The 12,388-nt window shown below is 33.5% G+C and overlaps 2 protein-coding genes across 2 annotated transcripts; both read left to right on the top strand.

Annotated features, from left to right (window-relative positions):
* The first annotated feature begins 508 nt into the window (after positions 1-508).
* On the top strand, positions 509-1,306 carry LOC125828358 (NAC domain containing protein 50-like). The gene has a single exon (XM_049507674.1). The coding sequence runs from the start codon at positions 509-511 to the stop codon at positions 1,304-1,306; it is 798 nt and encodes a 265-aa protein (XP_049363631.1).
* Positions 1,307-3,537: 2,231 nt separating this feature from the next.
* Positions 3,538-4,134, top strand: LOC125831423 (protein MAIN-LIKE 2-like). The gene has a single exon (XM_049510630.1). The coding sequence runs from the start codon at positions 3,538-3,540 to the stop codon at positions 4,132-4,134; it is 597 nt and encodes a 198-aa protein (XP_049366587.1).
* The last annotated feature ends 8,254 nt before the right edge of the window (positions 4,135-12,388 follow it).

Below are 12,388 nucleotides of genomic sequence, written 5' to 3' on the forward strand. Positions count from 1 at the left end.
AATAAAAGAAAAAAAATAATTAAAACCTAGTTCATAAATATTAATTAATCTTATTATGTGACAAAAATTCACAGGGAATTGAATTCAACAACTTACCTAAAATAACAGCTCCTGTTACCTAAAATAACCTAGTTCATTTGTTTTTTTTTTTTCTGCAGTTAACGGAAAAAACAAGTATCTTCAAAGATATTTTTAATCTTCTATAATTCAATATTACTAATTTGTTAAATCAAGTTAATTATAGGAGAAATGGCGCTTCAAAAAGTGGGGCACGTGGTCCTATAAAAATTAGAAATTGAAAATAATTAAATAAGGAAATAAAGTAACTTGAGAAGTAGTAATTAAGTAAGTTTAGTTTGTTCAATTACGGTTATAGTAGTAATTTAGGAAATAAAGTAATTTGAGTTTGTTAAGTAATTTGAGTTTTTTCCATTAGGGTTATAAGATGTGTATAAATAGATAACTATCTTTGAGTAGACTTCATAATTCACATAATAAATTAGAATCAATGTCGAAGCCAATGGGAATACGTTTTCATCCTACTGATACGGAGCTAATCAACTATCTTAAGAAGTTTTTCAGAGGCGAATTATCTTTGAATCAACAATGTCCTATCCAGTTTGCGGATATATATGGAGATCAACCACCATGGGAGATATTTGGAGCTAATTCTGAAGAGAAGTTTCGTTACTTTATTACTCCTTTGAAGAAGCGGAAGACTGAATATAAAAGGTTTTCTCGAATTTCTACTAAAGGGACATGGAAAGGGCAAACCGGGGAACATCTTATAAGGAGGAATCGTACGGCGCCTGTGGTAGGATTTAAGAGAAATTTCAAGTTTGAAACAAGTGAGTGTGGCCAAGATAAAACCTGGTTGATGGTAGAATATCATGTCGCGGATAGTTTCTTTAAGGAAAATAATCATATTCTTAAAGAAGATTTTGTAGTGTGTCGAATAAAGAAGAAGATGAATAAAGAGAAGAACGCGGATCATGTTATGGAGGAACAAGATGGAGATGTTGCGGGAATTATTGATCCTATGTTGCTTGAACCTAATCATAATAACGACTACTCCACAACGGAAGATCAAGTTAGGGTTTGTGATGAACAAGAGGCTACAACTTCCTCTTTGCATGGAGATCAAAACAGTACTACAATGGAGAAGAGAGAGACAACGTTGGAAGTAGAAGAAGGCCACGGAGTTGATGATATTAGAAGCAACAAATTTCAGGAAGAGATGTATAGAACATTTGAGGACATTCCTGACGATTGGTTGCAGAATTCACACGTTCTACAAGATATATAATACACATCAAAATATTTATATACTTATAATTAGTTCATTAAATGGATTATGCAGTTAAAAAGAATTATTGTATATATAGTTCAATTTACAATTTTTCAATTATTTTTCTTACGGAGTACTTTTTAGGTGTTAACTGTTGCATCTAATCATACAATTTTGAATCACATGTACTGCTCAGCCTTTACAGATCGAGGCTTTGATCACATTGTTTGGTTATCTGATATAGAGTCGCAGCTGTAGTTTAGCATGGTAGTTTTATTACTTGCTTGCAGATAAAAATAATGTCATTGTTTGCACATTATTTTTACATGCATGAATATAAAATTCTTGCATAACTTAAACAAATCAGTGTAGTGTGTTAAACGTGAACTTCCTAACATTGTAAATGTATATATAGTTAAGAGTTCCTAAAAGGATGATCACTGGTGGTTTCATTAACTAGGACGACAAAATTCGCTCATAAACTTATAATTCGTCCCATTTATTTAAGTTTGAGTTGATTATTGATCTGTTTATTTATTAATTAACTCAATTCATAAATTCATATTTTAATTTGATATGCTATATATAATCATAATTCAAAAAAATATTTTTTATAAGGTACTAACAATACTAATAGAATTAAAAAAATCATTAAAACCTAGTAATAAAAGTTGGACGGTTATTTTGTAATTATATTGCAACATATCCAGATCTAGCATTAACATAATTAATTAATGTTATTTATATACCTTCTTAAAAGTTTAATTATAAATATTGATTAGAGACCATGCCATGCCACGAACACAACCTTGTGCCTATAATGAGTATTATATATTTATTAGCAAACAATTGAAAAAGGATTAAGTAATTAAGCGGTTGAATTTCTTTTTATATTATCAATAAATCAAATTATGATAGCAGATAAGATATCAATTTTGTCAAATTACTCATTAAAGTTCAAGTTATCTAATTATTTAAATATTTTTTAAACCGTCACTACAGAGAATTAAACTCACTAAAAAAGAAATAGCTTCGAGAATTGAAAATGGAAAGAGCTGGCAAGACATCAATGACACAGTCTTGACGAATTTTTGACCAAAATAAGCTACTATTTAAATCAATTTACAGAAATAATACATTTTTTTGAAACTTTACAAAACTAGTATAAACGTTGTTGGCAGTAACGTATTAGTCCATATTTTATTCAAAAGAATAAACGGACAAAAGTTAATGAGGGACGACGTTAAGTAGGAAAACGTTACTACGGGTAACGTTTTATATTTATTTATACATTTAATTCTAATTTTTCCCTAAACCCAATTTTGATCCTTATACGATTTAACCTACTCTAAACCCAATTTCAGTTCTACTTTGAAATTTCACCCCTCCCCTAACCTCAATCTCATCTAGTGCTGCGAACACCGTTCAGTTCCCGATTCTTGCCGCTAGTGTGGCCGGAAGAAGGAGATTCAGCGCCATAACTATTTCAATGTAATTTTCTTTGTTCAAGGTTTGATTTTTCTTTACGAAGTAAGGCTTGACAAATCCATAGAAGAATTCTATCTTTTGTAAATTGAGGGAAAAGTCATGAAATTGAATTTCAATATAGGATTCTATTTTGTTATAGATTTTGATTTGATTTTAATTTTTTTGGACTATTTTTCGACACTCCTTTCATGGCCAGTGAACTTGAACTCTCTCTGATTTTCTGATTTGCCTTCGTAGCAACTTTCACATCCCAACTATCGTTGATTTGAATAACGGAAGCTCTGATGAGCAAAAGTATCAACTGCATAAAGAAAATCGCTTTGATTGTAAGGGCAGGCATTGCTCCTGCCAGATACTATCTTATATAAACTTCCAGGTTTTCTCTTTTTCTAATATGAAGAAGATACAATCTTTGATAATGCCAAATAATTTTTTAGATCTTTCAAGACACTTTTTTGGGATCATTTTCACTTGGTATCAAAACCTTGTTAATTAGAGCCATAGTAATAGCATGTTGCCTATCCAAGTTCCTAATTCGCTTTGTCTAATTCATGCTTCTCTTTTTTAGATGAATGTCAAGAAAAAATCACATAACAATATTTGAGCTAACATTTAAGTTTACTTTCATATGTATCTCATAGGTATTTTCTTTTATGGCGGATAATAGTGAATACAAGTTGGATCCCGATCCACTTGAATTGGATGTATTAACGGGATAGCTCACTCATAGATCACAGGATATATGGGAAGGAAGTTCTAATATGATTCTTAATACGAGGAGAGAAGATGGAAATTTTTGGAAGCTCGTAGAAAAATATCATATCCATCCACGAGTTCTTAAAGTGATTAGAATATGTGGATTGTATGGTGTTTACAGAGCTAATCGGTTTGCTATCGACCGTAGTTTGATCACTGCATTAGTTGAGCGATGGCATCTCGAAACTCATACTTTTCACTTTAGGACAAGTAAAGCAACAGTCACCTTACAGGACTTAGAGGTGTTGTATGGATTACCTGTAAATGGTGATCCAGTACTTGGTAATGAGACGATAAAGACCATAGGGAATTGGCAAAACATTTGTCAAAGATTATTAGGTTTCATTCCATCTCGTGAAGACTTCAAAGCAAATTTCCTCAAGGTCGCTGCATTTAATGCATACATGCTAAGCCAACCAGAGTTGCTGAACACGGCAACACAAGATATGATCAATCAGAAGGCCATATGTTACATATTCTGGATGATTGTGGGTATGTTGATGGCGGATACATCTGGTGGTTATTTGAAGCTTATGTACTTCCCTATGCTTGAGGACATCGATAAAATTGGGTCTTATAGTTGGGGGAGTGTGACCTTATAGCTTACTTATATCATTTTCTTTGTAAAGCCTCACAAACTACCCAAAATGAAATAGCCAGATTTCTACCACTACTTCAGGTATACCTAAAAATTGTACAAATGATTTATTTGTATTTCTTATAATTTACTAGTTTGTTTGGTTTATTTTCTTGTTGTTAGAACGTATAAGAAGTGATTTGGCGAAGAAATGGTAGCATTTGATTGAATTGATATCTTGTTTTGTGCAGAATTGTGAGATTGATTGGATCAATGTGTGAACTGTACAATCTTGGATGACCTAATCTGTAATGCAAATATGCAATTAATAAATTTGAGTGAAAAGAAATGTTTGAAACGTTCGAGATCATTTTCAAGTGAGACATACAGAATCATGAACTTGGTCATGAATATTTGAACAACTTGAAAAATATAAATGATGCCATACAAATTAAAATGAAGCAAAATACATAATTAGAGTTATTTGAAAGTAAAAATACATATTTAGACTATCCACTTAAGTTTGATTTCGAGTTGGATATCTACGCCTATCATGCCCGGTCTGTCTACACAATCCACAAGTCTGCCCATATACTGCAGGATCATGATCCATCTTATTAGGAATTCTAGTAGTCCTTGATCGATTGGGACGACGATAGAATTCATTACTTCTCATCATAAAACTTGGCGATGGCCAATATGTCTCGTGCCCAATCGGTGAGAATAATTGTAATGACCCTCATGGTCATTTCTGTGTCTTGTCTTCTGTGTGTCGTTTAGAGCGTTCCTATAGCGACCCCAAGTCATTTAAGACTTGTTGGGAGTGACAGTTCGGTCACCTGGTCGTTCGTTTGGTCTTGGTGCAAGTTTTTGTGTTTTGGAGCTTATGAACCTTGAACGATCATTTTCGATCAAAAGTTCAAGAAGATGACATCGGAATCCAATTCTGACGATTCCATCAGCTCCGAAAGGGTCATTTTAGGCTAATAGCATGGTCGTCATGACTCCCAAGGTTTTCAGTGTGAGTCGATGCGATTAGGCGTTTTAACTTTAAGTTTAAGCCTAAATTTGACTTTGGTCAACGTTCTGAGTAAACGCACTCAGATGAGAATTCCATCAGCGTGGTTAGCTTCGGAATGTCGAGTTTGGTCTAGATTGACCCTTATTTTGTGTCTGGAGGTTTTCGATATCTTTCCGAGCCCTTTTGTGGGTTTTGACTTCAAATGGCTTTTGGAAGTGGGACCCACTTTTTATCGAAATGACCTCTGATGGAAATTTCGACTGCGCCGTTGAGTCTGGAATGTCAAATTTGGTATGGTTGCATATCTCGTTTGCGTGCACGGAGTTCCGAACGAGATCGGAGTACCCCGTCGGAGTTTTTAGTTGTTGGAAAAATTGCAGAAATCTGCAATATAATGCAGATTTTCAGCAATATTTCCCAAAACTTTAACCCTCATAGCTTTCTCATCTCTCAACCGATTTGGACGATTCAAAAGGCAAAGTTGTGAGATTTTTCGAGGACAACGTGTTGGTGAGCTCGGATAGTGATTTGGAGTCCTCGTTCGAGGTAATTTCGCGATAAAACCTGACTGCAATACCTTTTTCGAGCCTTTATTTTTGGTATTATTGTTTTGGTCATATCTCACTCATTTTACCTCGGTTTTGGGTGATTCGAAGTCTCACGTGTTGAGAATTGTCGTGGCTTCATCGTAGAGTGTTCAAAGAGTGTTGGACACCATTAGATTCTTGTAGATCTTGAGTTTAGGCTGTTGTTGATTTCTTTTTTTTAGTTGATTAAAATGGGATTTTCTTGCTTGTTGGTTTTGCTGTGTTTTGAGCCCCGAATTATGTTTCATTTTGGAACACAAGTTTAGGGTGATGTTTAGTGTGTCTTGACGGAGTCAAATTTGGACAGTTCGGTGCGGGTCCCACGATTCTCGTTTTGACACCAAAATTGACCCGTCTTCGTTTGTTGTGATTTTGGTGTCTAAACGACTGTATTAACGGTGTGACTCTATTTTTGATAGCGGGGCAGCGTTTCGAGGACGTTCGGATAGGGAAAGCTCTGGAGAAGTGATTTTGGAGCGCGTGTGATTGGCCTATAAGTAGGCTACGGTTTTCCTCTCTTAGATTGAGCTCGAGAATGTGAATGCATATTGATTAATTGGGATTTGGGTTGGGTAGTTATTGAATCCTACATAGGTGTTAAGAAATCATGTTTTCGGCCTATTTCGGGAATTATCGGGTAACTGTGAGCATGCTTTGTGTTATTAACGGACCCTCCTTGCTATGTGGAGTGCTTGCATGCTTAATTATTGTTTATTTGAAGAATGTAGGGCCTTAGTTTAGGTTTGACTAGGGCTTGTCTTAGAAATACATTATTCGAATCCAATAGGCCTTAGTTTTACCCCGACGTCACTCGGCCGGCTTAGATCCCTGTAGACTAGTGTAGCAGACTTGAGTCTGATAGTTTGGGCCTTAGTTAGGCGATACTCTTTCTCCGACTATAGTTATCCTTATTTTCCCCGATGTTACGGCTTCACGAGTTACATTGGCGACACTAGTTCTACTTCGCGGTTTGAATTTGATTTTCAATTTGGTTCCAAGGACTTACATTGATTGGCTAAGTATGGACGGCGTCCACGGACATTTATGAGTGTGGATCGATTAGGACTCTTTCAGCAGTTACATTGACACCTTTATAGAGCATCCGGTTTAAGTTCCGGCCTGTATTGCCCAGATACTTATATAGAGCATCCGGTTAGAGTTCCGGCCTCTATTGCCTAGATACTTATATAGAGCATCCGGTTAGAGTTCCGGCCTCATATACTTGATATTTGTGATTGGTTACTTGGGTACTTCTGGTGAGCATCCGGTTAGAGGTCCGGCCTCCGTACTGTCATATTTTACTAATTAGGGTTGAGGTTCTGATTCGTGTTCTCCGTTCTTGGGTTCTTATATGCAATTCTCTTTAGTTTTAGTTATTCTGTGTACTCGTCGGGCTTATGGGGGTCCGTTCGAGTTTTTATTTAACTTGCGCACGAGTGTACCTTCTGGGCTTATGGGGGCCCAGTTAGGTGTAGTTAGTTTATAGATTACTTTAGTTAGTTCTTTGTACACTCGTGTGCATTCCCTTGTTAGTTAGATTTTAGTTCTTGACTTCGATTTGTGTTATTCCTTCTTTTCATATTGCCTTTACTTTTCAAGTTCAGTCGGCCTATGATGCCTACTGGGTACCGGTTGTTTTGGTACTCATGGTACGCTCTGCATCTATTTCATGATGCAGGTCCGGGCACTAGTAGCCAGCGTTGATTGAGCTTGGAGTAGACTGATCCGGAGATGGGAGTGAGCACACGACGTTTTGTACTATTTCAGTCTCCATCTATATATATAGACTTGTCTTTTACCTTTCGAGACAGTTTAGTCTCTGTTGTCCACTTTTGGGACTTGTACTCATTTTGTTAGTAGCTCTGTACTAGTGACTTCTAGGTTCTGGGAGAGATCTTATTTGTATATGTGTTTTTGGTTTGCTTCCGCCTGTTTATATTGTTATTTGCCTACTCTTGTTTAGTTTCTACCCTCAGACCCATTACTTGTTGTTCCGGGTTACGGGGTGGCTTACCTACTGGTGGGTTATAGTGCCATCATGACTTGAGAAATCGGGTCGTGACAATTACCCAGAATATGTTGCAACATAATTCTCTATTGTGAAATGCTCGCTTACAAAATTTCTAGTTAGTGCTCCCATTCTTTTAGTAACCTTCATGACATGTGAACATGGAAAGTGCAAATTTGCCCATTTTTCGCAATCACATTTTTTTTCACTTAGTGAAACACAATGAGGATTACCACTAGTACCATCAATCTATATAGATCTAACCTCATATATACCCCTGTGGATATATTTCAATCATAAACAAAGTGTCTTTTTGAACTTTCATAGTTCTTTTCCCACTTCATTTTGAAACTGCTTGTCCACAATTCCTTTTGCTCAACAAATTGGTGAGTTGTTTGACATCTACGAGTAGATTGTTCAATGATTTGCTCTAATGAAAGTCTAACCATGGTAGTGACTTTTCAACCTCGAAGAAACCATGGAAAACCCAATGAATCATAAAACCTGCATCTCACAGTCCATAAGCTCTTACTTGATATTACAACATTGAATTCTTTATTTTTGAGCAAACTCTAAATTATCACAACCCGTTTCAACTTAGCTTTGCTGCTAAAACACATATCTTTTTCTAAATCTTTTTTTGCATCCTCGGACCAAACAGAACAACATTTCATTTCGGATTCACGAGTAGAGATAAAAATATATTTCCCATTCTCCAATGTTGTAAAATAAGGTATATCATTATTTTGCATTTCAGATACATCCTGATCAAATTGATTTTGAAGATCTACCGCACTATTATTTTTAGGTAAATCTCCAATATATTCATCAGATTCACTTTCAATGGTTTTACTCTCTCCATCATCTTCTGAAGGTTCATCCTCCTCCGAATTTTCATAACTTCTTTGAGCATGTGCATCATTACACAAATCAAAGGTAACTTCATCTTCTCTGTAGAAAAAAATAAGTTAATTTCATGAAATACATAAAATGAAAATATATATTATTCATGCTACTAAATAGAATTACTATTTTTTATATGAAAAGATTACTCTATCAGATTTCATATTGATTGTGGCTACTCTCAATATGTCTTTGACTACTCAAGCATTCAGCAAATGATTGATTTTCATGTTCATTAAGGCCTACACCAAATGATTGATGGATACCATGTGTTGCACTGTATGCATAATGAGGCTGACTGATTGTGGCAAATTCATAATTTTGAGCTAATAAATTCATATGATAACCATGTTGATCATTCATTCGAAATAGATTATCTTTATTTATTGGTCTAATCTTTATATACATCTCCAAAAGATTTATATCAATCTTGTTCAAAAAGTTTCTGAGGAATGACAAAAAATTGTAGCAAAGATTGGTCATTCTCAATTTTGAACTCAATAAATCTTGTAATGTTACCTTGAAATGAGCATGTATATTTTTCAGAAATATCCAATTGAATGTTTTCACCATCAGACCCCATTTTCTCATGCAACAATTTAATTAATTCAACGCAGTTGGTCGAAATAGACATGCTAACAATCATTCTGGCCATTCGTTATATCGAAATTCATTCATTTCATTGATTATTTCACCACCCCAATACAAAGCAATCATCACGTTATCTTTAAAATTAGTCATAAAAAATCCTATACCCAAAAATAAGATGCATTATAGTTATTAAAATATGTTTTTATAAATACATTACAACATATTGACAATGCTTACTTATTAAAATTTTGTGAGTATTGATTCAACAATGGGGCACATAAGCAGAAGCTTTGTAGGAAATTATTGGAATGAGCTAAACATTCTACACAACCATTTCTTATAATGATCCGTGGTCAAATTGTAAAAGGAACACTTTAGCAGTTTGTTGTTACTGTCAGTCACGTTTTAAAGTTAAAACGTAACGTATAGTAACATTTTATTGACATATCAAATCAATAAGACATCTTCAGTTCCCCGTGACATGATTCGATAGAATCGTTACTCAGAGTAACGTTGTAGTCTTAAAACATGACTCATAGTAACGACTTTAACGTCAGATTTCGTACAAAGATTCTCAGTTAGCAGACTTGATTTGACTCGACAGAATCGTTACTAAGAGTAACATTTTACCTTTTAAACGTGCTTCGTAATAACGAAATTGGTACAAAGATTCGAAAGTGGCAGATTTGCAGAGTCTCGTTATTGATGGTAACATTTTAAGCCTAAAATGTTACTTCTAGTGACGTAAATCTTCTTTAACGCCGTCTCTCAAGTATTTATAGTCCGTTTATTTTTTAAAATGAAATAAAGCCTAATACGTTACTACCAACAATGTTTATACTAGTTTTGTAAAATTTTAAAGTTTCATATTATTTTGGTGAATTGAATCAAATAATAGCTTATTTTGGTTAACTCTTCCAATCTTGACTGAAAGAATAATTTAAGATCTCTATATATACAATAAGATCTAAACATAAAAAATAAAAAATAAAAAATAAAAAATAACTCATTAATATGACTCATCTCTTTATTAAAAACTCATTTCATCTTGATTTGATAAAATTTTATTTTTCTAAAAGTTGGACAATTGAGCTAAAGTGTTATCAATATATTTTTAGTCATCCGTCAGATTTTAATTTGTTCATTTAATTTATAATGTTTTTCTTTTCATTCAATTATTTAAAGCATTTTTAGTAGATGTTGAGTTGTTTTTCTTTTCAATCAGATTTTCTTTTCATTTGATTTGTATATTTTCTTATCAATTCGTATATATGTGTTGGGTTTGAAAGTGATCTTGGTGTCATGCGAAAGCTTACAATTGCATATCATATGATTGATAAATCAGACGATAATTAAAAACATACTAAAGACATATTTTATTAATGTGGTTTGGTCAAGCGACCTACATATTGTAAAACTTATTATTGAAAAACATAAATATGTTTAGGAGAAAATCTCCCCATAAACAAGACTCTTAAACGACTACATTGTGGATTCTATTGTGTTCTTAATGTGAGAAGAGGGGTCTTCAATTTATAGATCTCCTAACTTTTCTTCTAAGGAAAGAATAAACCAAATATGAAAGAAAAATATATTTTCCTTTTGTGAAAAGTAAAAACATTTATGATAATGTTTTGTCTTTTCTTTAAGGAAAAATTAAACTTCAAATAAGGTAAGAAAATCAGGGCAAAAACCTAACAAATCTTCTCTTTTGGTTTGAATTATCTTGCATAATAATCTTGATCATCTTTCTTCACACAATCTCCATGTATCACTGCTGCTTACCATGATTTAAAAATTGATATGGGCTAAAACAAATTAAAAAGAACAAAAATCCCCTTTTTTATGGAAAAGATATGATTGTGTGGTAGACTGATAGTTATATATAGAGCAACTTTCACATATAACAAACATAAAAATCATATTTGTATGTTTTAACTATAGTTTGCATAATTGCGTTCCATAGCAAATTTTATGTTTGCTATGGAGCTTTTGATTTGTATAATTCGCTACAAACATCCAATTTTATACAAATTGTTTGGTTTTGTATAAATTCATTTATACATTGTAATTTGTATAATTATAAGTGTATATGACGAAAATATATGTATTTGTATTTGTATATACACGTTTCTCTCTCTTTATACAAACACAAACGTATTTTATACCGAAATGTATAAAGGGATAATTGTATACCGAATCAGATGTCAAAAAAAGGGATGTTTGCTGCAAATTACAATTAAAATAAACTATGGCTATAACATTTAATTTGAATTAATAGTTTGCTATTTCATACAATTTTCCCTTATATATATGTGGAGGGTTCTTATTGTTCAAATATATTTTTCTTATAAGTTGTGACTTAATTTCAGTAAGGACCTTTAAAAATTGGCTATAGTTTGAGCTAATTAGATATTTATAGCTATAGTTTACTTAATTATGATTCATAGCTGCATGTTGAAAGGAGGAGAGAGACAAGACATATTGGGAGAGGGAGGATCGACATAAGGGAGCGAGATATGAGAGAGAGAGGGGATAGAGAGGAGAGAAATACAATTTATTTGTACACCTGAAATAATTGCATCACGAATTCAATTGATTTATATATAAAAAAAAACTAGCTAATAGAAGGATGAGAGAGAGAGAGAGAGGAGAGAGACACAATTAATTTGTATATCTGATCGATAATTATATCACTAATATAATTGATACAATTGTTATATCAATGAATACAATTGTATAAAATATTGTATTTCGTTACAAATTGTATTTGCATTCATCTATTGCCTTGTGTATTATTGTATTTATGCACTACTATATGTATTTGTATTTGTCTAATTGATTGTTACCATTTGTATTTGCATTGTATAAGTAGGCGACCAAGAGACGATAGAGAGAGGTGATCAGAGGCGTGAGAGAGTGTAAAGAGAGGGCGAGAGGCGAGAGTCGAGAGGCGAGAGAGAGAGATTTGCTATAAAATTATAATTATATCTACAAATTTTAATTCTTGTAAACTATAATTATATATAGTAAATACATATCACATGTTTGTCTTACTAGGTAACTTTTCAAATTTCGATTAGTTTTAAAACTGTGGCTAATCGATAAACAAAGCAAGTGGTTATTTGTCAAAACCCTCGGAAATTCATCTTTGGGCCCTTATTAGTTG

This window comes from Solanum verrucosum, unplaced genomic scaffold, assembly GCF_900185275.1.
Source record: "Solanum verrucosum unplaced genomic scaffold, falcon-dt-bn FXZP01000102.1, whole genome shotgun sequence".
NCBI classification, from domain to species: domain Eukaryota; kingdom Viridiplantae; phylum Streptophyta; class Magnoliopsida; order Solanales; family Solanaceae; genus Solanum; species Solanum verrucosum.

Coding starts and splice junctions, on each gene's coding strand:
- LOC125828358 (XM_049507674.1), top strand. CDS start 509: ATGTCGAAGCCAATGGGAATACGTTTTCATCCTACTGATACGGAGCTA.
- LOC125831423 (XM_049510630.1), top strand. CDS start 3,538: ATGATTCTTAATACGAGGAGAGAAGATGGAAATTTTTGGAAGCTCGTA.